Source organism: Geotrypetes seraphini, chromosome 1, assembly GCF_902459505.1.
Source record: "Geotrypetes seraphini chromosome 1, aGeoSer1.1, whole genome shotgun sequence".
In the NCBI taxonomy this organism is placed as follows: domain Eukaryota; kingdom Metazoa; phylum Chordata; class Amphibia; order Gymnophiona; family Dermophiidae; genus Geotrypetes; species Geotrypetes seraphini.
Genome location: NC_047084.1, coordinates 145,256,963 through 145,281,183, shown reverse-complemented (window position 1 = coordinate 145,281,183; position 24,221 = coordinate 145,256,963). Strand labels below are relative to the sequence as shown.

General features: G+C 46.0%; 1 protein-coding gene across 3 annotated transcripts in view; it reads right to left on the bottom strand.

The window, feature by feature from the left end:
- NAA15 (N-alpha-acetyltransferase 15, NatA auxiliary subunit) overlaps nucleotides 1–24,221 on the bottom strand; it is a 243,517-nt gene that overhangs the window by 48,885 nt on the left and 170,411 nt on the right. For 2 of the 3 annotated variants that reach the window (XM_033939428.1, XM_033939438.1), the window contains 2 exons: nucleotides 18,820–19,013; nucleotides 1,736–1,844 (listed from right to left, as the gene is read on the bottom strand). In XM_033939428.1, the coding sequence (XP_033795319.1) occupies nucleotides 1,736–1,844; nucleotides 18,820–19,013 (303 nt within the window). Of the gene's footprint in view, nucleotides 1–1,735; nucleotides 1,845–18,819; nucleotides 19,014–21,002; nucleotides 21,150–24,221 lie in introns of those variants that run through there. The other variant, XR_004538932.1, reaches the window with a different exon arrangement.

The window sequence follows — 24,221 nt, the reverse complement described above, 5'->3', positions numbered from 1 at the left end:
TTTTCAAGTAGTACTGTGTCCTTCATGTACGGTGACCAGTGCTTGATGCAGTATTCCAGGTGGGGGGGTGTACCATAGACCGGTACAGTGGCATGATAAGCTTCTCCGATCTGCTCGTGATCCCCTTCTTAATCATTCTTAGCATTCTGTTTGCCCTTTTCGCCGCTGCCGCACATTGCGCAGATGGCTTCATTGACTTGTCAACCAGTACTCCCAAGTCTCTTTCCTGGAGGGTCTCTCCGAGTACTGCACTGGACATCCTGTATTTGTGTATAAGATTTTTGTTACCGACATGCATTACCTTATACTTATCCACGTTAAACCTCATTTACCATGTCGCGGTCCATTTCTTGAGCATGTTTATGTCATGTTGCAGGTCTTCGCAATCCTTCTGTGTCTTCATTACTCTGAATAACTTCGTATCGTCTACAAATTTAATCATCTTGCTCATCGTACCAATTTCCAGGTCGTTTATAAATATGTTGAAGAGCACGGGCCCAAGTACCGAACCCTGCAGCACTCCACTCGTGATGCTTTTCCAGTCCAAGTATTGTCCATTTACCTCTGTTTCCTATCCGCCAGCCAGTTTTTAATCCACATATTTCATCCTTGATTCCATGGCTCGCAATTTTTCAAAGTAGTCGTTCATGCCTTCTGAAAATCCAGATATACAATGTCAACCGGGTCACCTTTGTCTATCTGCCTGTTTATTTCCTCGAAGAAGTGCAGCAAGTTCGTCAAGCAAGATCTTCCTTTGCTGAAGCCGGGCTGGCTGGTCCTCATCAGATCGTATCCATCAAGATGATCAATGATGCAGTCCTTTATCAGCACCTCTACCATCTTTTCCCAGTACCAAGGTCAGACTCACCGGTCTGTAGTTTCCCAGATCTCCCCTCGAACTTTTCTTGAAGATCGGCGTAACATTCGTCACTTTCCAGTCTTTCGGAATCCTTCCTGATTTGATCGACAGATTGGCTATTAGTTGAAGCAGTTCAGCTATAGCCCCATTCAGTTCCTTGATTACCCTCAGATGGATGCCGTCTGGTCCCGGGGATTTATCGTTTTCAAGCCTATCAATCTGCCTGCATACCTCTTCTAGAATGACCCTGTCAGTTTCCGTCTTCGTTTCTGGTATGTTATGTATACAGACGCAAAAAATGTGTTCAGTTTGTAAGCGATGGCTTTGTCCTCCTTTAGTACTTCCTATTTGGGGGGACATTAGGTGTGTCTGTGGGTTTTTTGGTATTTAATTTGAGGTGTTATTTTGCTTATCATTCTTGTACTCTGGCTAGTGCACTTGTCAGCTTTGTGGACAAATGTTAAATTCAGATGAGCTGGAATTTTGAAATTAATTCTATAAGCTTGTCCAAACGCCATACCTACACTTAAGCACCTATGTTGCATCTTATTCTAACAAAGGAATGCATGTGTCTACTGTCCTTTATAGAATGCTAGCTAAGGTGTGAACACTTGCAGCAGCCACAGAGTTAGTGTTGCGTGAATCTAAATGCTAGAGATATGCAGACTCTGCTTATCTGGGAAAAAATGCAGTTTGTAAGATATGCACATATTTACAGAATAGTGATTAGGCAGGTCTTTTTGGTATTCATATGCATATATGCACAATTATTATAATCACTTACACCCCATACCAGGCAAGCAAATGTTGGTGCCATTGTAGAGCTACCTCCTCATTGAACTTATATGACAGCAACTCCCAAACTGTGTTACTTACCCTTCCTGAAGTAAATCTCAAAGGCATAGAGATGGGTTTCTATTTTGTTCTTCACTAAGTTCTTTAATGGTGTTAAAAATTTAATAGCTTCTTCCAAAGGAGCCTCAACCTAAAGAAGAGAACAGACATGTTAACTATGGCTCCTGTGCAGAAGAAATAGCCTGAAAAGGCCCATGATGTTGGTAAAAATAGCATGACAACCATCACACCAGGAATCTGTAGATTATACTGTGGAAAGGGACACTGTTTGCTGGGGAAGAGAAAAGGATTTCACAATTCATCAGCAAAGGCAAGCGACAAAGAGTAAAACAATATGATCACTGACAGAGAACAGATTTCCAGGCTGCACAGAAAAATGAAAACTGATTTTCTGCTTTTGTTCTAAAGCAGATTTTTGAACAGTGAGGCACCATAGCTGCTGTTAGTCTACTTCTTTGAAAAAAACAAAAACAAACCCCAAACCCCCCCACACACACGTTAAAGGCAATATCTATTTACTTAACTTAGTATATCTATAACTAGTTCCCTCGACCCTGATGAAGTAATCGAAACTTGGATTCATGTTGAAAGGGGTGTTATTAACTTCAGAAAAAATTTAGATAAGTCACTCTATAACTGTAAAAGTATACAATGCAATGAACTGAAAATGAGAAGTTAGTAAAATATAAATGAAGATAAACACCAGATCAATGAGTTAAGCTGTATGATTCAAAATTATTATTTCTAACAGCTTTCTGAAGATCCTGTAAACTGCTGTTTCCACTATCTCCTATGGGGAACTTTGCTTTGATATACGAGCGCTTTGGATTATGAGCATGCTTCTGGAACTAATTATGCTTGTAAACCAAGGTACCATTGTACAGTGATATGTTTATATTCTGTTTTTTAGTTCACATGTTTTTGTTTCCAGGGTCCCCTGAGGAAGGCATATTTATATGCCGAAACTAGACCATGTAAAAACAGGTATTAGTGCCAAAAAGGTATCCAAAGTGACCAGATAATCACTGCAGAGACAACGTAAAGATCCCCCCAACACTCCCCAAGTGTTCACTGACCCCCTCACAAAGATCAGAATAAAGAAGTACATACCTGTCTCCAGATCATCAGCACCTGTTATAGGAAAGCCTAGTAAAGCTGCACGCAGGTGTCTTATTTAGCCTGGGGGTGGTGGGCTAGTGAACCATAGAGAGGAGGACCCAGGCCCATAAGCCACTCTAACCACTACATTTATAGTGGAACATGTGCGCCCCCTAAACCCTACTGTACTGCCATATAGGTGGCACCTGCAGCCATAAGGGCTATTGGGGATGTTGGGGGTGGGGAGTAGAGAGTTGCACGGGGACAGAAATCCCACCCGTCCCTGTGAGGAATCCCTCCGTCCCCACGAGGAATCCCTCCATCCCCACCCGTCCCCGCGAAGAATCCCCTCCGTCCCCGCGAGGAATCCCCTCCGTCACCATCCTTCCCTATAAACTTCAGAAATAGTTATTTTATTTAATTATGCTACTGAATTAAAGGCTCTGGTAGAGACCCATTTACAAATAAGCAAAGAGACCCAATTCTCTCTTTCTATTCCCTCCCCCACCTCAGCATCTCTTTCCCTCCCTTCCTCTCTCCCCAGTTCATGACTTCTGTGTCCAAAAATGCACTCCCTTCCACCACTTCATTCAAGTCCAGATAACAGCAGGGGTTGGAGGCAGCCTGCAGCAAGCCATATGTAGCCGACCCAGAAGTCTTCCCCCGAAGTCAGAGCTGACATCGGAGGGAAGGCTTTGCATCAGTCTGGCGGTGGCTGAGGTGTCAGGTGGGTAGATACTGGATGTAGGAGGTGAGAGGAGACAGACTGTAGATAGAAATGGGGAGGGATCAGACACACTGGATGAAAGGGGAAAGATAAGACAAGCTGGAATGCCTGGGGAGAGAGAAAAAGACAGATGATGGATGTAAAGAAAAGGAGAGGGGAGGAAGACATTGAATGGAAAGGAGGAGAAGGGGAGGATACGGATGGAAGGGAGGAAAGAGAAAGATGGAGCAGACACTGAAAAGAAGGGGGAAAAAGAGAAATGAAGCAGATGCTGGGCTGAAAGGGGGGGAAAGATGGGCAGATGCTGGATGGAAGGGGGAGAAAGAAGGGTGGATGATGGATGGGATGACAGAGGGGGCAGAAAGGAGGAAGAGAGGAGACAGATCAGATGCTGGGCAGAAGCAGCAGACAGAGGGGCTGGATGGAAAGAGGAGGAGGGGCAGATGCTGGATGGAAAGGGACCTCAGGTCAGCATCTGAATGGCCGTGCAAGTCTACATGGGTCCAAATGGTGCCACACTGCTAGACCCCCTACCCCCCCAGTCCATTGTGCTTTCTAGAAGCCAGTATTGTGGTGCAGCCTGGTCCCTGCTAGGTTTTCTCCCCCTAGATTGGGACAGACTGTGCTTTTGCCAGCAGAGGCAGAGTGGTGAGCCTGCACGATGGCGCAAACTAGCCCCCCTCCCCACCCCACAAGTGTCCTCCACCCAGAACAGGACCGAATCTGGGTTCCCAGTGGCTGAGCAGTGAGCCTAACAAGGCATCCCCTACCGAGAATGGAACCAACTCTGCATTCCCGGCCTTTGTATGAGGGAGGTCTGGTGCCCCAGAGTAGGAAGACTTAGAGCAGGGGTGCCCACACTTTATGGGCTTGCGAGCTACTTTTATAATGACTAAGTCAAAATGATCTACCAACAATAAAATTTAAAAAAAACACAAAGCACAATGAAAGGCAGAGAAAATGTTAATTATTCATATTCCGGGTTTTTTCAAAGAGGTCACGGCAGATGACTCTATGTCAGTGGTTCCCAACCCTGTCCTGGAGGAACACCAGGCCAATTGGGTTTTCAGGCTAGCCCTAATGAATATGCATGAAGCAAATTTGCATGCCTATCACTTCCATCATATGCAAATCTCTCTCATGCATATTCATTAGGGCTAGCCTGAAAAACCGATTGGCCTGGTGTTCCTCCAGGACAGGGTTGGGAATCACTGCTCTATGCAATGTCACCTCGGTAACAAAATACAAAAATAGACAAATACACCCCCTCTCTTTTTACTAAACCACAATAGTAGGTTTTAGCACAGGGAGTTACGCTGAATGCCTCGCGCTGCTCTCAATGCTCATAGGCTCCCTGCGCTAAAAAACGATATTGCGGTTTAGTAAAAGGGAGCCATAGTGCAAAATATAGACAGCAAATATAAATTCTCAAAACAGACACATTTTGATCACTAAATTGAAAATAAAATCATTTTTCCTACCTTTGCTGTTTGGTGATTTCATGAGTCTCTGGTTGCACTTTCTTCTTCTGACTGTGCATCCAATCTTTCTTCCTTTCTTTCAGCCTCCTGTATGTTTCCTCTCCTCCAGACCTCATTCTCTCCCCCAACTTTTTCTTTCTGTCTCCCTGTTCCCCCTTCTTTCTGTCTCCCTGTCTGCCCCCTTTCTTTCTTTCTCCGTGCCCTCCCCCAAGCCACTCGGTTAGCTGCCACCGCCATCGGGGAATAGCCCCCAAGCCACCGCTGTCCCAAGCTTTCCCTGCAGAAGCGTCGCGCTGACCAGCATTCCGCTCCCTGACGTCAATTCTGACGTAGGAGAGGAAGTTCCGGGCCAACAAGGCATTTCTCCTCATTCCATCCAGGCTGAGCCCCATCTCTCCTTGATCCAGCATTTCCCTTCTGTGTTTGTCAGAATTACCATTCCACCTATTTTCCAGCATCACCCTTCTTTGTGTCCATCTCACCTATATCCCTATCTCACCACTTTTTCAGAATCTTCATGTCTCTGTCCTTGTCTTTACCCCATGTTCACCATTTGCCCTTTCAATGTCTTTATCTCCCCCCCCCCCACTTTTTCAGCATTACTTCTATGTCTCTATTTCACCTCCTCTTCATGTCCCCTCTGTATCTCTATTCTTATTCAGTAGATCCTGCTTACCCTTTCTCTTCTTTGTGTCACTATCTCCATTTTCAGCTTTCCCCCCTTTTCCTTTGTTACTGCACCCGGTAGCCAGAATCTTTCCACCCTCCCTCCACTCCGGCCCAGCCCAGTATGAAATATTTCCTTTTGTTTCCCTCCCCTCTCTCTTTCTCTTCTCCTCCCTCACCCACGAGTCCTGCATCTGGCCCTCTCCCTTCTACCTGCACCTGGCAACACCCCCCTGCTCCGCGGCTCTCTTCAGCAACTCGTCAGCAGCGGTGATCAAGACAAGCTGCCGACATCGAGGCCTTCCCTCTACGAGTCCCGCCTTTGTGGAAAAAGGAAGTTGAAACAAGCGGGACTCGCAGAGGGTAGGCCCCGACATCAGAAGCTTGTGTCGATCGCTGCTGCTGAGTTGCCGAAGAGAGCCGCGGAGCAGGGGGTGTGGCCAGAAGCAGGTAGAAGGGAGAGGGAGATAGGAAGGCTGTAGAAGCTCCGGAGCATGACACCGACCCCGGCCAGGATGATTTCTTTTTCAGGCTGCTGCTGCTGCCGCTACCACCCCCCACCCGAAATGACAAAAACAGCCTAATGCCCGCGTCGGCGTCTTTGACATCAGGGAGAGGAAGGCTGATAGGCCCGGTAGATCGGGACGGCAACACGAGTCTATCACGGAGCCCGGGATGGGCTCTGCGATCGACTCACGTTGCCTTCCTGAACTACCGGTTTCGACATGTTGGGCACCCCTGACTTAGAGCCATAGCGCACGAGAGAGACTCCCACTGGGATGAAAACAGCCTACCTAAATTCTGGCAATGCAGGCATGCAGCTTACAAGTCCGGCGTCGCGGCGGGACATAGCCATGCTGAGCAGTGAGCTCAGCACGTACACAGATGAAAGCGTTGCTTGCTAATTGGTCCGGCGGCCCCGCCCCGCCGTGCCGCCGGACCAATCAGCAAGCAAGGCTTTCATCTGTGTACGTGCTGAGCTCACTGCTCAGCATGGCTATGTCCCGCCGCGACGCCGGACTTGTAAGCTGCATGCCTGCATCGCCAGAATTTAGGTAGGCTGTTTTCATCCCTGTGGGAGTCCCGTGGGCCAGGGGGCGTCCCCGTGGGAGTCCCGTGGGTCAGCGGGGCATCCCCGTGGGAGTCCCGTGGGCGTCCCCATGGGAATCCCGTGGGCCGGGGGGGGGGAACCCGCGGGATCCCCGCGATCCCCGTTCCGACCTCTAGTGGGGAGCTCACCATAACCTATAAGGGAGTTCTGATGTTTATCTGGCACCCTTTTGTGAAGTTCACAGCAGTACCCTGGTAAGATGCCCCACCACTCTGTTGCCACGTCTGAGTGGCCAGTCCATTACAAGATTGGCCCCTCCCATGTCCAAATGGTCTTGTTCTAGGCATTTGGGCTTGGATGAAATTTTGGTCAAAAATGTGGTATAAAGATAGATGCCCTGGCGATCTGGACGAACAATAGTTTGGATGTCCAGATAAGATGATATTCGAGAAAGAAAAAAAAAAAATCCTAGACATATTTTTTAGAAAATGGGCATTTTCCCATTGCCGACTTTGGGCGTCTAACATCATCCGCCCAAACCGGACTTAGACATATGTTTTGATTATGTCCCTCTATCTGTTTTACTACAGTTCTGAAATTCATTTTAAATACTCCTATGAGAGTGAGAAATGTTCGCCTGAAGTGTTACTTGTTATTCCCTACAATGTGTTATTTTATTTTTGTGAAGGTTGATTCTCAATTTTTCAATCATTTCCCCAATATAGAATCCTTCTTTACTTTTTTGTTGGGCCTTATTTATTATATTTATTAACCACCTTTTTAACATTCATTTAAAACAAAGATGACCAAACACTGTGTTTATGTATGGGGGAGGGAGGGAATACACACACTTGGCGAGGGGGGGGGAACTAAAGGACTTTAAAAGAAAAAAACAACAACCCAATATTGGCTTCATCTCCCCTTATCAGACATGCCTGAGAAAGCTAATCAGAGGTACTGAGATAGTCTAATTAAGAGGTTAACATCTACAACTTATCTATTGATCTTATTTCTATGTTAAAAAAAAAATGAAACCTGGAGGTAGAAAATTAACTTCTTGTTTGTGTGTTATATTTTATATGATTTGACTTACAGGTGTTCCTTGTCTTCCCTGTTTGTTGTTAGTAAACCTATGGAAGAGCATAATCAAAACAAACGTCTAAGCCTATTTCGGGCGTAGGTCGCCCAAAGTCACCAGCGTCCAAAGTACATTCTCCAAAAATACGTTCAAATTTTTTTTTCTCATAAACAGTCTACTTCTACGTCCAGCTGTTTGATCGTCCAGACCGCTAGTATGTCTATCTTTATACTAGAGCACTGTTCTTCAACCGCCGGTCCACAGACCGGTGCCAGTCCATGGCCCGATAAGCTGGGTACCCCATGTGTCTCCCTCCCTCCTGTGAAGCAGCCAATGTTTAGCTTTCCTCCCCCTCCCGAATAGCAGTGGCTCTCTTCCCAGCCTCCAGACAGTGGCTTCCTTCCCTCCCCGCAGCTCTCAGTATTCTAACTTGCCTGCAGCAGTGTCAGTAGCGTCAGCGCAGAGATTCAATTAGGCAGCCTTGGGGCTTTTGCTGAGTTGCGGGCCGCCTCTGATGATGCAACTTCCTCTTTCTTCAGAGGCGGGCGCGACCCATCAAAGGACCCAAGGCTGCATAATCGTTGTGCCGATGCTACTGACACTGCTAGTCTGGGTAAAGGGAAGGTGCTGGTGGGATAGAGAAGTGCCTAACAGCAATGCTTGCTTGTATGAATGCTCTTGGGCATGTTTTGGGGTTGGCCTTGCCTCAACTGGGAATCATTTCTGTTTCTTATGGTGTCACCGCTTTTCTTTTCTCAACAGCATGGGGGGAGTGGTTGTTGGATGCCTGTAGTGTGAGTGTTGGGGGGGGTGTTTTTTTCTTTCTTACGATACTAGAGATCAGACATTGGTCGATTGGAAGGTTTGCCTGTATGTCACAATTTTACATTGGTTCTTCATGATTATATTTTTGCTTATTTGCTAGTCCTGTTTTATTTCTTTTGGGTCTGGCATCTGAGTGGAAGCCTGTATAGTTTGCTGCTTTCCTATATTGTTACTATATCTGTACCTTTTAGTGGTTCTTGTTGCAATTATACTGTTGCATTAATAAAGATACGTTTTAAAAAAATGAGAGGTGTCACACTGCACTGGAAATGGAGGATGATGAAGGGGGAGCTGCTGATGTTAGGGGTGAAAGGAGAAGGGGGAGCTAGAGCTGGCTGGGGGGAAGGGGGAACTGCTTCTGCTGGTCAGGGAAGTTGCCACACTGGACTGGAAATGGAGAATAGTGAAGGGGGAGCTGTTGCTGGACAGAGGAAAAGAAAGGGAAGGCTGCTACTGGACCTGGAGGGAAAAGAAGGAAAGATGCTGCAGGACTGTGGGGAGGGCAGTGGAGAAGGGGACAGAGAAAGTGAATTGGTGGATGGAGGACAGTGAACTCAAGGAGGAAGAGATGCTAATAACAGGGGGAGAGCAAGGAAGGCATACAAACCATATGGTGGGGGGCCTGGGCTCTGGGCAGAAAAAAATAGAGAGATGATGCCCAAAGAAGAGACGCAGTGCATGGAGAATAGGGACAGACACAGAGGGGAATGCTGAATGGGGACACAGAGGGGCAATACTGATCATAGGGGTACAAAGGGACAAGAAGGCAGAGCGTAGTGGTTTTTATTTCAGTTTTAGTAGTTTGCTGGACTACAAAATAATTATTTTATTTCCGCCGGTCCATAGGTGTAAAAAGGAACACGGTACTAGAGAATGACATGGGGGAAAAAATCTGTCCCCATCACCGCACCACTGTCCCCTTCACCCCATCCCCGCAGCATCCACCCTTCCCTCTAGCCACCTCACTGCCCTTCAGCGGCCTGAGAATCTCCTTCTCTCCCCCTTACCTTCACAGTCACTGATTGCGCGGCCCCTTCCCTCCCTCCCTCTGGCCAAATCTATCTCCCTTCCTCCCTCCATCTTACCTTTGCGGCGCTTTAGAAAAGAAAAGAATGCCGGCGAAGCCTGCCTGTGCCGCCCTGCAGTCACATGTGTGTGGGCAGAAGCTTCTCCTCTGATGCAACCAGAAGTTGCGTCAGAGGAGAAGCTTCCGCCCACACACAGACAACTGTAGGGCGGCAAATGCAGGCTTTGCTGGCTTCAGTTTATTTTCTAAAGCGCTGCGAAGGTAAGGGGGAGGGAGATAGATTTGGCCGGAGGTAGGGAGGGGACCACGCGCCTTCCCTCTCTTAACTGCGGGGAGAAAGCCATTTGCCATTCTACAAGGCCATTCACCTTGTCCCCGTGCCCGTAGTGAGCACATTTTCCCCCTCATCGTTTTCGGCAGGTTACCCGCTGCTACCCACGACTAGCCACAGGTAACTACCACCGTGTCATTCTCTACTTTATACTACATTCTCATACAAAAAGTCATCCAAGTTCCAAATACCTAGAACAAGACCTTTTGAACATGGGAGGGGCCAGCAAAGTAATTGACTGGCCACCCAGACATGGCAACAGAGCAGTGGTTAGAGTGGCTTATGGCCCTCTTATCAATCACTATGGACCTCTATCGTTCACTAGCCCACCCCCCAGACTATTTAAGCCACCTCTGTGCAGCTCTACTAGGCTTTCCTATGACAAGTGCTGATGTTCTGGAGGCAGGTATGTACGTTTTTATTCCAATTTTTATGGTGGTGGGTTGTGTGGGTGTTGTGTGCAGGGGTCTGTACTTTGTGTCTGCAGTGGTTATCTGGTCACTCTGGATACCTTCTGGACACTTAGACCTGTTTTTAGATCACCTAAGTCACAACGGTAACATAGTAGATGACGGCAGATAAAGACCCGAATGGTCCATCCAGTCTGCCCAACCTGATTCAATTTAAATTTTTTAATTTTTTCTTCTTAGCTATTTCTGGGCAAGAATCCAAATTTACCCTGTAATGTGCTTGGGTTCCAACTGCCAAAAAGCAATGTTACTTACCGTAACAGTTGTTATCCAGGGACAGCAGGCAGCTATTCTCACTAGTGGGTGATGTCATCCGACAGAGCCCCGATACGGACGTCTCACAAGCATGTCTTGCTTGAAGAAACTCAGAAGTTTCGAGATGCCCGCACTGCGCATGCGCCAGTGCCTTCCCGCCCGATGGTCCGGGCGTGTCTCCTCAGTTCAGGTAGCCAGCAGAGAAGCCAACCCAGGGGAGGTGGGTGGGACTTGAGAATAGCGCCTGCTGTCCCTGGATAACAACTGTTACGGTAAGTAACATTGCTTTATCCCAGGACAAGCAGGCAGGTATTCTCACTAGTGGGTGACCTCCAAGCTAACCTCAATGGGATGGTGGGAGAGTTGGATACTTAGGAAAATAAATTTTGTAACACTGTTTGGCCAAACTGTCCATCCCTTCTGGAGAAAGTATCCAGACAATAATGAGAGGTGAAAGTATGAACCGAGGACCAAGTGGCAGCCTTACAAATCTCCTCAATCGGTGTCGATCTGAGGAAGGCTACAGAGGCTGCCATTGCTCTGACCTTATGGGCCGTGACCTTACAGGGAAGGGGTAATCCAGCCTGGGCATAGCAGTAAGAGATACAAGCCGCCATCCAGTTGGAGATGGTTCGCTTCGATACAGGTCGTCCCAACTTGTTTAGATCAAAGGAGATGAAAAGTTGAGGAGCAGTTCTGTGTGGTTTGGTGCGATTCAGATAGAAAGCCAACGCACGTTTACAGTCCAGAGTATGCAGAGCTGATTCTCCAGGATGAGATTGAGGCTTTGGAAAAAACACTGGAAGTACAATATATTGGTTGAGATGAAATTCAGAGACCACTTTAGGCAGGAATTTTGGATGAGTGCGGAGGACCACCTTGTCATGATGGAATACTGTGAAAGGTGGGTCCGCCACTAAGGCCTGAAGCTCACTGACCCTGCGAGCAGATGTGAGGGCCACCAGAAAAACCACTTTCCAAGTGAGAAACTTCAGTGGAGCCTTGTTTAGAGGCTCAAAAGGAGGTTTCATAAGCTGAGAAAGGACAACATTGAGATCCCAAACCACTGGAGGAGGTTTGAGAGGAGGATTGACATGAAAAAGTCCTTTCATAAACCTGGAAACCACAGGATGAGCAGAGAAAGGTTTCCCTTGTAGAGGCTGATGGAAAGCCGCAATAGCACTCAGGTGGACTCGTATAGATGTCGACTTGAGACCAGACTGAGACAGGTGTAGAAGATAGTCCAATACAGAGGATAGGGAGGCTCGCTGAGGCTTCTTAGAATTGGAAACACACCATGAAGAAAATCTAGTCCATTTTTGGGAGTAGCATTGTCGAGTAGCAGGCTTCCTGGAAGCCTCCAAGACATCCCTCACCGCCTGGGAAAACTGGTGAGGAGTTATGTTGAGAGGAACCAAGCTGTCAGGTGGAGAGACTGCAGGTTGGGATGAAGTAGAGATCCCTGATGCTGAGTAAGCAGTGAAGGAAACACTGAAAGGAGGAATGGCTCCCTGCTGCTGAGTTGAAGTAGAAGGGAGAACCAAGGTTGTCTGGGCCAACGAGGAGCTATCATGGTCGAATTTCAGCTTGACCAGAGTCTTTTGAATGAGAGGAAATGGAGGAAACGCATACAGAAAGCGATTCCCCCAATCCAGCAGAAAAGCATCTGCCTCGAGGCGATGAGGAGTGTAGATCCTGGAGCAAAATTGAGGTAGTTTGAAGTTGTGGGGAGCCGCAAAGAGGTCTATCTGAGGCATCCCCCACTGTGCAAAGATCTGATGAAGGGGCTCGGAATGGAGCGTCCATTCGTGAGGCTGGAGAAGACGACTTAAGTTGTCTGCCAAGACATTGTCCTTCCCCTGAATGTAGACAGCTTTGAGGAAGGCGTTGTGGCGAACCACCCAATCCCAGACTCTGAGAGCTTCCTGGCAGAGGGAGGCCGAGCCCGTGCCCCCCTGCTTGTTGACATAATACATGGCGACCTGATTGTCTGTGTGAATGAGGACCACCATGTCATGAAGCAGATGTTGAAAAGCTTGAAGAGCATTGAAGATGGCTCTGAGCTCCAGAAGATTGATTTGATGGAGGTGGTCCGCACTGGTCCAGAATCCCTGAGTGCGAAGACCATCCAGATGAGCTCCCCAGGCATAGGTCGAAGAATCGGTTGTGAGAACCTTCTGGTGGGGAGGAGTGTGAAACAGCAAACCTCTGGATAGATTCGAAGAGGTCATCCACCAAAGCAGAGACTGCCAAAGAGCAGGAGTGACTATGATGTGTCGAGTCAACGGGTCTGACACCTGAGTCCATTGAGAAGCCAGGGTCCACTGAGGGATTCTGAGATGGAGTCTGGAAAACGGCGTTACATGAACTGTAGAGGCCATGTGGCCCAGGAGGACCATCATGTGTCTCGCTGAGATGGACTGGCGAGAAGACACAGACTGGCAGAGATGAAGAAGAGCATCCATGCGCTGAGGAGGAAGGAATGCTCTGAGTCGTATGGTATCCAGGACAGCCCCGATGAAGGGGAGAGACTGGGTAGGCTGTAGATGAGATTTGGGGAAGTTGATCTCAAAGCCCAAACTCTGCAGGAAACAAATTGTCGCCAGGGTCGCCGAAATGACCTCTGGAGCTGAGGGGGCCTTGATGAGCCAGTCGTCGAGGTAGGGAAATACCTGAAGACCCCTGTTCCGGAGTGCAGCGTCCACCACCACCAGACACTTCGTGAAGACTCTGGGAGATGAGGACAGGCCGAATGGAAGCACTCGATACTGCAGATGTAGATGTCCCACCCGAAATCTGAGGAACTTGCGAGAGGCCGGATGAATGGGAATATGAGTGTAGGCCTCCTTGAGATCTAGAGAGCATAACCAGTCGTTCTGCTCGAAGAGGGGATAGAGAGAAGCAAGGGTTAGCATGCAAAACCTCTCCTTGACCAAGAACTTGTTGAGGATCCTGAGGTCCAGAATGGGCCCGTCTTCTTCGGGACAAGGAAGTACCAGGAGTAAAACCCCCGGTTGTGTTGGTCCACCGGGACCGGCTCGACGGCCCGAAGCAGGAGCAAAGCTTGAGCTTCCTGAAGAAGAAGGGCGGTCTGAGTCAAGTTTGAAGGATACTCTCTTGGAGAATGGTCCGGGGGGACCTGATGGAACTGCAGAGAGTACCCTTCCTTGATGATGGTAAGGACCCAGAGGTCGGTGGTAATAGCCGTCCATCGATGGAAAAAATGATGGAGGCGTCCCCCAATGGGGAAAACAGGGGATGGCAGAACGAGGTCGGTTATGCTCCCTAAGAGAGAGTCAAAAAGGCTGAGGAGCCTTAGGGACAGTAGACGGTTGAGGCTTCGGCAGAGCCTTTTGGGAGGCTGTCGTTTTGCAGGCTGCCTAGCAGCTGGAGCTTGCCTCTGATAGATCAAGGGCGGTCTGGCAGGTCGAGACTGTTGAGGCTTAGGCTTAGGCCGAAGAATAGACTGAAAGGATTTTTCATGGTCAGAGAGCTTCTTCGTCACAATCTCGATAGACTCGTCAAATAAATCCGCTCCCGCACAAGGAACATTGGCAAGCCTGTCCTGGAGGTTCGGGTCCATGTCAATGGTTCAAAGCCAGGCCAGACGACGCATGGCCACGGAGCAAGCAGCAGCTCGAGCCAAGAGCTCGAAGGCGTCATAGGAGGACTGCATGAGTTGAAGGCAAAGCTGGGACAGCGAAGAAACAACTTCCTCGAACTCGAAGCGAGCCTGAGATTCAATGTATGGGGTGAACTTCCGAAGCACAGGCAGGAAGAACTCCAAATAAGAAGCAAAATGGAACGTATAATTAAGAACTCTGGAAGCCATCATTGAGTTCTGGTAGATCCGCCTGCAAAACTTGTCCATGGTCCTGCCCTCGCGCCCCGGAGGCACCGAGACGTACACCTGGGACAGATGAAACCGCTTGAGGGACGATTCGACCAGCAGGGATTGGTGGGAAAGCTGAGGACTCTCGAACCCCTTGTGATGGACCGTTCGGTATCGGGCATCCAACTTGCCGGGGACCGCAGGAATTGAGTATGGCGTCTCAAAACATCTCATGAATGTTTGGTCGAGAAGTTTGTGGAGAGGCAGGCGAAGAGACTCCGCAGGAGGATGGGGCAGATGCATGGTGTCGAGGTATTCCTTGGAGTACCTCGAACCGGTGTCCAGGGTAATGTCCAGGTCATCCGCCATCTGCCGGAGGAAGGAAGAAAAGACAATTGATCCGCCAGCACAGGCCTTCGAGAAGGACTGGACAAAGTCGAGGCCTCGGGATCCAAAGAGACCTGGGAGCGACAGGGAGAATAAGAGGTGGATGGTTCCTCATACTCCGGTGCCTGCGGAGGGGACATGTCTGAGGAAGAGTACCCCATGCATGGCTGCTTCTTCTGCGGTGAAACCTCCGAGTGTCTCGAGGAATGCCGCGAGGAATGCCTGGACCGATGCCCCTCTCTGTGTCTGGAGGGGGATCTAGAATGACAATGCTTAGCATGGTCCCCGACGCCTCCAGCGAGCAGATGGGACTCGAGGCCGTGGAGCAAAGAGGTGGGAGATTCAAGGCCTCTCGAGATGCAACCCAGGCCTGGTAGGGAGTGCGGAAGAACTCTTTTGCAAGGCCCAGGGCTTCGATTACCCGAAGAGGTATTCCAGGCCTCTTCGAACGGAGGCGTGATGGGCTCTAAAGGGGGCATATCACTGAAGGAGGCCCGCCTCGAGGGACCGGCCGCCATACGCCGCTCCTCCTCGCCGAGCAGCGAGGTCGACCGGCGAGGAGGAGGGGCGGTCCGCCCCCCGGGATCGGAACCGGGAGGTCACCCTGGATCGTGGCAATCAATTTGGGTCCCATGGTTTGCATGAGCTCGACAAATTGAGCTTCCAAAAGGGACCGCAACGAAGCCGATATGGAGGGATCCGCACCGAAAGGGGGTCCTCCAGCACGGTCTTCGCGCTCCTTCGTGGCTGAGTGCTTTTGCTTCGAAGCTTTCGGCACCTTGATAACCACGGGTGGGATTGTAGAAGGCGGTACCTGAGCCTGAGAGGTGGAAGGCACCGGCGCCGAAGACGGGGTCGAAACCGGAACAAACGAAGCCGGCTTCAGGAGACCCGGAGCAGCAGGAGCGGTGGCGGGCTTCGCATGGGAGGGTGAAGCACCAGCCGAGGTCGAAGCAGAAGGGTCTTGCACAGCTTCCATCTTGAACATCGACTCCCACAAAAAACAGCGATGCTTAAATGCCCTCGCTGTGAGTGTGGAACAAGGCCAGCACGATTTCGGGAAATGTTCCGGACCAAGACACTGGAGGCAGCGTCGATGCGGGTCCGTGAGCGAAATCGCACGCTGGCACTTGCTACACTTTTTAAAACCAGTGATTGGCCGGGACATAGGCCGAAAAAGCTCCGCCGCGAGATCGAAGGAGCGGGGCCTGAGCCACGCGGCCGACCCGGCCGAATCTCCGGAATAAATTTTTATTTTATTTTTAAAAAGAAAGAAAACACACGAAAAGAGTAAAAGAAACTCAAAACCGCAGTTATGTAAGGCAAAAAACGGGAGTTCAATCAGCGCAGGAATGAAGAAAGACTTCTCATCTCCGCGGAAAGAAAAGAACTGAGGAGACACACCCGGACCATCGGGCAGGAAGGCACTGGCGCATGCGCGGTGCGGGCATCTTGAAACTTCTGAGTTTCTTCAAGCAAGACATGCTTGTGAGACGTCCGTATCGGGGCTCTGTCGGATGACATCACCCACTAGTGAGAATACCTGCCTGCTTGTCCTGGGATAATCTCTGTTAAAACCTACTCCAGCCCATCTACACCCTCCCAGCCACTGAGGCCCTCCCCAGCCCATCCTCCACCAAACGGCCATACACAGACACAGACCATGCAAGTCTGCCCAGTAACTGGCCTAGTTCAATATTTAATATTATTTTCTGATTCTAGATCCTTTGTGTTCATCCCACGCTTCTTTGAACTCAGTCACAGTTTTACTCTCCACCACCTCTCTCGGGAGCGCATTCCAGGCATCCACCACCCTCTCCGTAAAGTAGAATTTCCTAACATTGCTCTTGAATCTACCACCCCTCAACCTCAAATTATGTCCTCTGGTTTTACCATTTTCCTTTCTCTGGAAAATATTTTGTTCTACGTTAATACTCTTCAAGTATTTGAACGTCTGAATCATATCTCCACTGTCTCTCCTTTCCTCTAGGGTATACATATTCAGGGCTTCCAGTCTCTCCTCATACGTCTTCTGGCGCAAGCCTCCTATCATTTTCGTCGCCTTCCTCTGGACCGCCTCAAGGCTTCTTACATCCTTCGCCAGATACGGTCTCCAAAACTGAACACAATACTCCAAGTGGGGCCTTACCAATGACCTGTACAGGGGCATCAACACCTTCTTCCTTGATAATCACCTTCTTCGGTGATTATCTCTGCAGTACGACCAAGTCTAGGTCGGCCCATATCCTGACCTAACCACTCCTTCAAAAATGCACCTTTCAGCTGTGGGTGCACAGTGGGATTCAGAGGCCTAAAAAGTCTCTGGATACTTCTAAAAACCTGTTTCGATTATCGGCACTTAGACGACCTGGCTGGGTTTTTAGACATATTTCTGTTTATGAGCCCCTTAGTATATAATTTACCTGCTTTGCAAACCTTTTTGACATTTTTATGAGAAACAGTCTACCAAAGACATAAACCATGCATTTTATTACACAACTGCTCTCCCCTTCCCCTGGTAATATGATAACCACCAGATTTAACTAGTAATATTGCTCAGGCAAAAATATATTTGGCATTTTGCAGATGAAGTCCGCCCAAAGAGGCTTCTGACTTCTTGATCTGTATACTGGGATAACTAGAAGCAATACACAAGTAGCACACTCCTCCCTTGCGGAAGATAGAGCATTTTGTTGTTTCCATACTCACACATCCCATGCTAAACCAATTTGAATTGCTTTATATTTCTGAAAGATTGGAAGTGGCAATCAAGCTTTGGCTGGCATATATACATAGTCATTTGTTAACCCAAAGCACTTATTTTAAAAACTTAGTTCAAAGCAAACAAATTAATTTTAATTTATCCATTCTGATGGCCTCAATTTTAAATCCTGTTATGGAGGCAATGACCAAAACTCCACAGATTGGTACAAAATCCACAGGCACTTTTTCCAAGCAATTTTGTTTTGATTATTGCCTTGGTAAGAACTGCCCATAAAGATTTGCATCTACTTTTTCAACAGATTATTTTATTGCTGTGTCCATCTTCCCCCTGTCCTAGGAACAGCTCTGTAGTATGCAAGTAAAGGAGACCGTGTTATACTCGCAGACCTAACTCTTAACTGCATAGAGGTTGGGCAATAAAGAGCTCACTTCTGTAAGCAAAACATAATTTTTCCCATGGAAATGACTATTGTCTTCCTTATAAACAATAATTTTTGTATAAAAACAATTTTTGTGTTTATACAAAAATTAAAAAACAACCCAGATGCATTTAAAAAACAGGATAAGGCTAAGTGAAGAAAAGACCTCCTTAGCTGAACTGCATTATATCTACGTTATCAAGTTCATATACAATCAGGATTCAAAATAAAAGTTTTCAAAGATCAATTTAAAAAACCACTTAAGGTCCAAATAGAAAACTGTCTCACTGCAATTCAGTTAAGAAAAAAAAACAACTATGCCTCAGGTCAAATCTTACCAGAAAGACACACATGCTGTAGAAATAAAATTAATCCCCAAGAAAATTATATAACAGGGTACCTATATAAGATTTAAAACACAATGAAGGTGGTATATGTAACGTATATCTACCTTTATAAAATAGGCTTTAAGAATAGACTCCAGGAGTGGAAAAATGTCCATATGCAAAGATACGGCTGCAACTTTTGTTTGTACTTTGGACAGGTGTGCATGTATTTTGAAACTCCATCCCTATTCTGCCAAAACTATGTTTCTGCTGTACCTATTCATACACTGCTTAAAACTGTGCACTACACACCCATAATTTAAACATTTTATACACAGGAAATGCTGTATAAAATTACCCTCATGCTTCCTAGACACCCACCACAGCGAAGTGGATGAGGGGACTTACTTTTGCCAATTTCTCTGGGATAAGCTCTTCTTTCGGACCCCCAATTTCTTCATCATCATCTTCCTTCTTCTTCTTCTGATTTCTCTGCTGCTTCTCTTTCTCTGCATTCTTTTTCTCTTCTTCCAACTGGGCTTTCTTCTGTGCTCGCCTCTGTTTATTGCGAAGCTTCTTCAACTCCTTGTCAGACATGTTTGCTACAAATACCAAGTAGTGCAACAAGTGAGACTGAATAAGCCAAAGATGAGCGTGTCTGCACTTAATTTTTTTTCTTTACTTTCATTTATTCGCTTTGCAGCAGTTGTTTGGCTTACTTCCTGAATACAAATGATCACTATTCTTGGACAATGAGTGAAGCAAAATACAAAATGAAATGCGCTTGACAGAACTATAATTCAAATATAGCTGTGGTATGTGAACTCTAGGCCATAGTAGCATAGTTCTGCACATTACCAATATTTCCCATGTTCAAGCCTGTAGGTTGCACTTTAACATACTACTATAGAAAACGTTAGATCTGTTATCAGGTGAGCAAATTGAGCCCCGATAGCAAAAAGTGACCAAAATGAAATTATCAATATGGACAGTCACTATTATATGTAAAAATGTAGGAGCTTAACTATTTTTTTCCTTACAAATATTCCATGTGTATCGGTGATCAAACAAAATGCTAAAGTCTACCTGTGAAAAAATTTAATGTATACTTTATTCATGATACTAAGAGTAAAAGAGTCAAAACATAAGGATAAAAAGAGCGTACTTCGTGAAGGAGTGCATAAAGGAGCATGCAAAGCACATCCTGTTCCTTAGGCACACACGGTTCATAGACAAAACCGCTGAAGTCAAAGGTGCGCGCCGACAACTGAGCGCAAGACGGAAGCGCGCGCCAAAGAAAAAGAGTGTTTTTAGGGTCTCCGACGGGGGTTTTGTTGGGGAACCCCCCCACTTTACTTAATACAGATTGCGGTGGTGTTGTGGGGGGTTTGGGGGGTTGTAACCTCCCTCATTATACTGGAAACTTAACTGTTTCCCTGTTTTTTAGGGAAAAAGTGAAGTTTTCAGTAAAATGTGGGGGGTTACAACCCCCCCAAACGCGGAGTGATCTGTATAAAGTAAAGTGGGGGGGTTCCCCCACACACACCCCCGTTGGAGCCCTTTAAAAGTCATTTTCTTCGGCGCGCGCTTCCACATTGCGCTCAGTTGTCTGTGCGTGCCTTTGTCCCGGCACGCTTTTGACCTGACACCGGCACACACCAATGCGTATGTTGCCTTGATTTTGAGTCTTAAAATGGTATGAATCAGGAACACATACAAATCAGGTATGAAAACCTAGCAAAAGATCAATGGGTGAACCAGGTACACAAAGAAATCAGACACAGACCACTAGTGTTGGATCATAATGACACTGAATGGATAGAGACACTTCAGAGAAAGGCTACAAAATTTATACAAGGCCTGGAAGGAAATACCTACAAGAAAGGATTAGGACACTCAAAATGTACTCTCACTAAATGAGAGAAGAGAAAATGTGGGATATGACAAATATTTGAATATCGAGAAGGCTACAGTGGCATACAGGAAGGTACAATTTTCTACATAAAAAAATTCAAGGCCAAAGATTATAATACGTAATTGGAAGACAGCTTATAAGAAATATGAGGATGCATTAATTTAGTGGTGGATGCATGGAAGAGCTTAGTAATAAAGATTATAGAGATCAGTACTGAGACAGAACTGAAGCATGAATTTGATATATAGGACAGTGGTAAGAGCAGGGCTGACACGTTGAAAGAGTACAAAGTCCCAGATGTTCGTTTAGATATATGAACTTGTATGCTCAGTGCTAAGAGAAAGATAATACCAGAAAGATGACAACTGGCTTCGATAATGAATGATATCCTGCCTCATGTGTACTCTTAGATCTTCATATCTATTTATCTGCTAAGCATTCACACTTTTCCCTAACTTTAACTTCTCCTTAATGTATAAATAAGATTGTTTTCTAGCAGTATTTTATTCTGTTTAGCTAGCTTTATTCTATATATTTTCCATTAATACATAATTCTACCAGAAATATTTCATGCATACATAAATCATTTAATTACAAAGTAAGAAGTTGGTATAAACTAATATCTGATTATCTTAATATATTATTCAACTTGGAGGCATACAGTATTTCCACTCACGGTTTGCTCTGATGTAAGGATGCAAATATTCTGACTGAACATCCAGAGAGCTGCAGCACTAAACCACAAGAAACCAAGCACAAGTAGATATCCAAGAACTGGTTATGCTCCAGAACAGAAAGCCTATAGGAGCAGGAGCGCACCTTCCTAAAACAAAGCAGAAAGTATCACACTAGAAAGCATACACAAAAAGTGCTTCTGGTCCTAAAGACTTATATATTAATACCACTTCTTGGATATCTACCCATACTTTGTTTTTGATTTCTACATTATTTCTTGTAGTTTTTGCAAATTGTTTCTGGATAATTTGAATTATTTTGTATCCTTTCCTTTGTGTTTACTGTTTGATTTTATTGACATTTTTTATATTTTTCACTTGTGCTTTTGTGCTACTACTCTTACTTAAGTACTTTTGTAACTCACCTCTGGTGCTTTTTTATTTTTTTTTTCTTATTATCTGTGTAGTAAATATTTTAAATAAACCCCATACTGGAGAGAACCACATATAGCTCACAGACAAGACAAAAATTAATAAGTTACGATATGGAGAAATGAGATCTTACCTGCTTATTTTCTTTCCTTTAGTCCCACCAGACCAGTCTTGAACAGCAGTGAGAAAGAAAAATATAATACTTCCGAGTGATTTGCCCCTTAAGGGAACTGTGCAGACTCTGATATATTTTGACTAAGCATGTGGCGCAGTGGTTAAAGCTACAGCCTCAGCACCCTGAGATTTAAGGTTCAAACCCACGCTGTTCCTTATGACCCTGGGCAAGTCACTTTATTCCCCACTGCCCCAGGTACATTAGGTAGATTGTGAGCCCACCAGGACAGACAGGGAAAAATGCTTGAGTACCTGAATAAATTCATGTAAACCATTCTAAGCTCTCCTGGGAGAACAGTATAGAAAACTGAATAAATAAATAAATAAATATTCCTTTTGCCTGATGTGTCATACATATACCCCCCCACTTCCCACTGGTTCTTCATGTGCCGCACACATCTAATTTTCTTGCCCACACATACGTGTTTTTTGTGGTGCTAGACCACTGACCAATTTTGGAGCCACCCTCTGGACAGACTATCCTATTTATATATCTTTCTGAAGGTGCCATCGCTAGAATTGCATACAGTATTCTAAATAGGGTCTCAGAGACCTATACCAGTACAATGGCATTATACTTTTTATATGGCTGCACATTAATTGTAGCCAATATGTTAATTATTAATTGTGATTAATAATAATTAATCATGTGCGGCAGACTTTTGCCTGCCCACCCAGTCCTCCCCCCCCCAAGGGACTCAATGTGACTGCTCACCTCTCTATTACCCTGTTTGATTACCAAAAATCAATCAGACTTTTCTGTAGCAAAATATGGATGAGATTTCAAAACCCCTACTAGAAAGCACAATTACATACCATAAGAGGTGTTGTATTTGGACAATAGGCAGATATTCTCATATGTGAGTGATGTCATCCAAGAAGGTTTTCTGCAAGCAGCTATAATGGCTTGCACAGAGTCCACTCATGCGGCTGAAGAAATCTGCTGAGATTGTTGGCTAGGGCACGGTTCATAGACAACCCCGCGAAAGACAAAGGCGCGCGCCGACAACTGAGCACCAAAGAAAATTACAGTTTTTAGGGTCTCCGACGGGGGGTTTTGTTGGGGAGCCCCCCAACTTACTTAATAGAGATCGCGCCGGTGTTGTGGGGGGTTTGGGGGGTTGTAACCCTCCACATTTTACTGTAAACTTAACTTTTTCCCTAAAAACAGGGAAAAAGTGAAGTTTTCAGTAAAATGTGGGGGATTACAACCCCCCACAAACGCGGCGCGATCTCTATTAAGTAAAGTGGGGGGGTTCCTCCCCCGCCCCCCCCGTCAGAGCCGTAAAAACTGTAATTTTCTGTGGTGTGCGCCTCCGCGCTGTGCTCAATTGTCTGTGCGCGCCTTTGTCCCGGCGCGCTTTTGACCTGACACCCTAGGGCACTATGTCTCAATTCATCATACAATCCTGAGTATCATTCATACATATATTGATGATATTTAAAAATCATAGATAGAGACCACATGAGGATAAATTCTCCCAAATAAGTCTCACCTCACAATTGTCGCACATAAATCTTTTTCAACTGCAAAATATATATCTTCATTTATTTCCCCTTATGATTCCCCCCCCCCCTCGGTAAGCTCTGCTCAGCTGGTAAGTCCCTCCTTTCTGTGCCCTTCTCTTCGGCTGCCAATTCCAGACTCCGTCCCTTGCTGCACCATATGCTTGGAACAAGTTGCCTGAATCCCTACGGCAGGCTCCATCTCTGGCAGTGTTCAAGGCCCAATTAAAAGCCCACCTCTTTGAGAGTGCTTTCAACTCCTAATTTCTCTCACTTTGGGTTCTGCATGCCTAACCCTGTATACTAGGTATTTTAATTGATAATAAACTTTCATTCCGTCCCCAAATTAGTGCACTGGTTAAAAACTGTTTTCATAAACTAAGGATGATCAGATCTTTAGCTCCTCTCCTTGACGCTAAATCTCTCGTAATATCCAAAATAGATTATTGTAATTCACTATTAAAAGGTATATGTCTAAAAGATATAAAACGTCTCCAACTCATTCAAAACACAGCTATAAAAATTATTTCGGGTTCAAATAAATTTGATCACGTCACTCCATTATTACAAAAAGCACATTGGTTGCCCGTTTTACACAGAATAACATATAAAATCGCCCTTTTGACTTTTAACTCTACAAACAAACTCCCCGGCATTTATGGACAGACTCTTGATCCCTTATGATCCCCCTAGAGCCTTAAGATCAGCATCCCAGCATACCCTCAATGTCCCATCTCTGAAGATAATTGGCACTCGTAGCACCTTTATTTTTTCAGTAACCGCCCCTTTGATCTGGAACTCTCTTCCTTTATATTTAAGAGCAGAATGTAACTTGCAGAAATTTAAGAGCAGTTTAAAGTGTTTTCTCTTTAAGGATGCATATAATTGCTAATGAGTTATCTACCTACTTTAACAAATTCAAATGTTTTTTATTCTCATGCGACTAATTTCTTAATCATTTTTTGATTTTATTTCCCTTCTCCTATTGTATTTTCCTTTATATATTCTTTCTGTAAAAATTGTATTTCCGCCCCTTTTCCTATTGTTTCAAAGATTTGAGTTTAGTCCAGGTTTGTCTAATAATTTTATATATATATATATGTTTTATA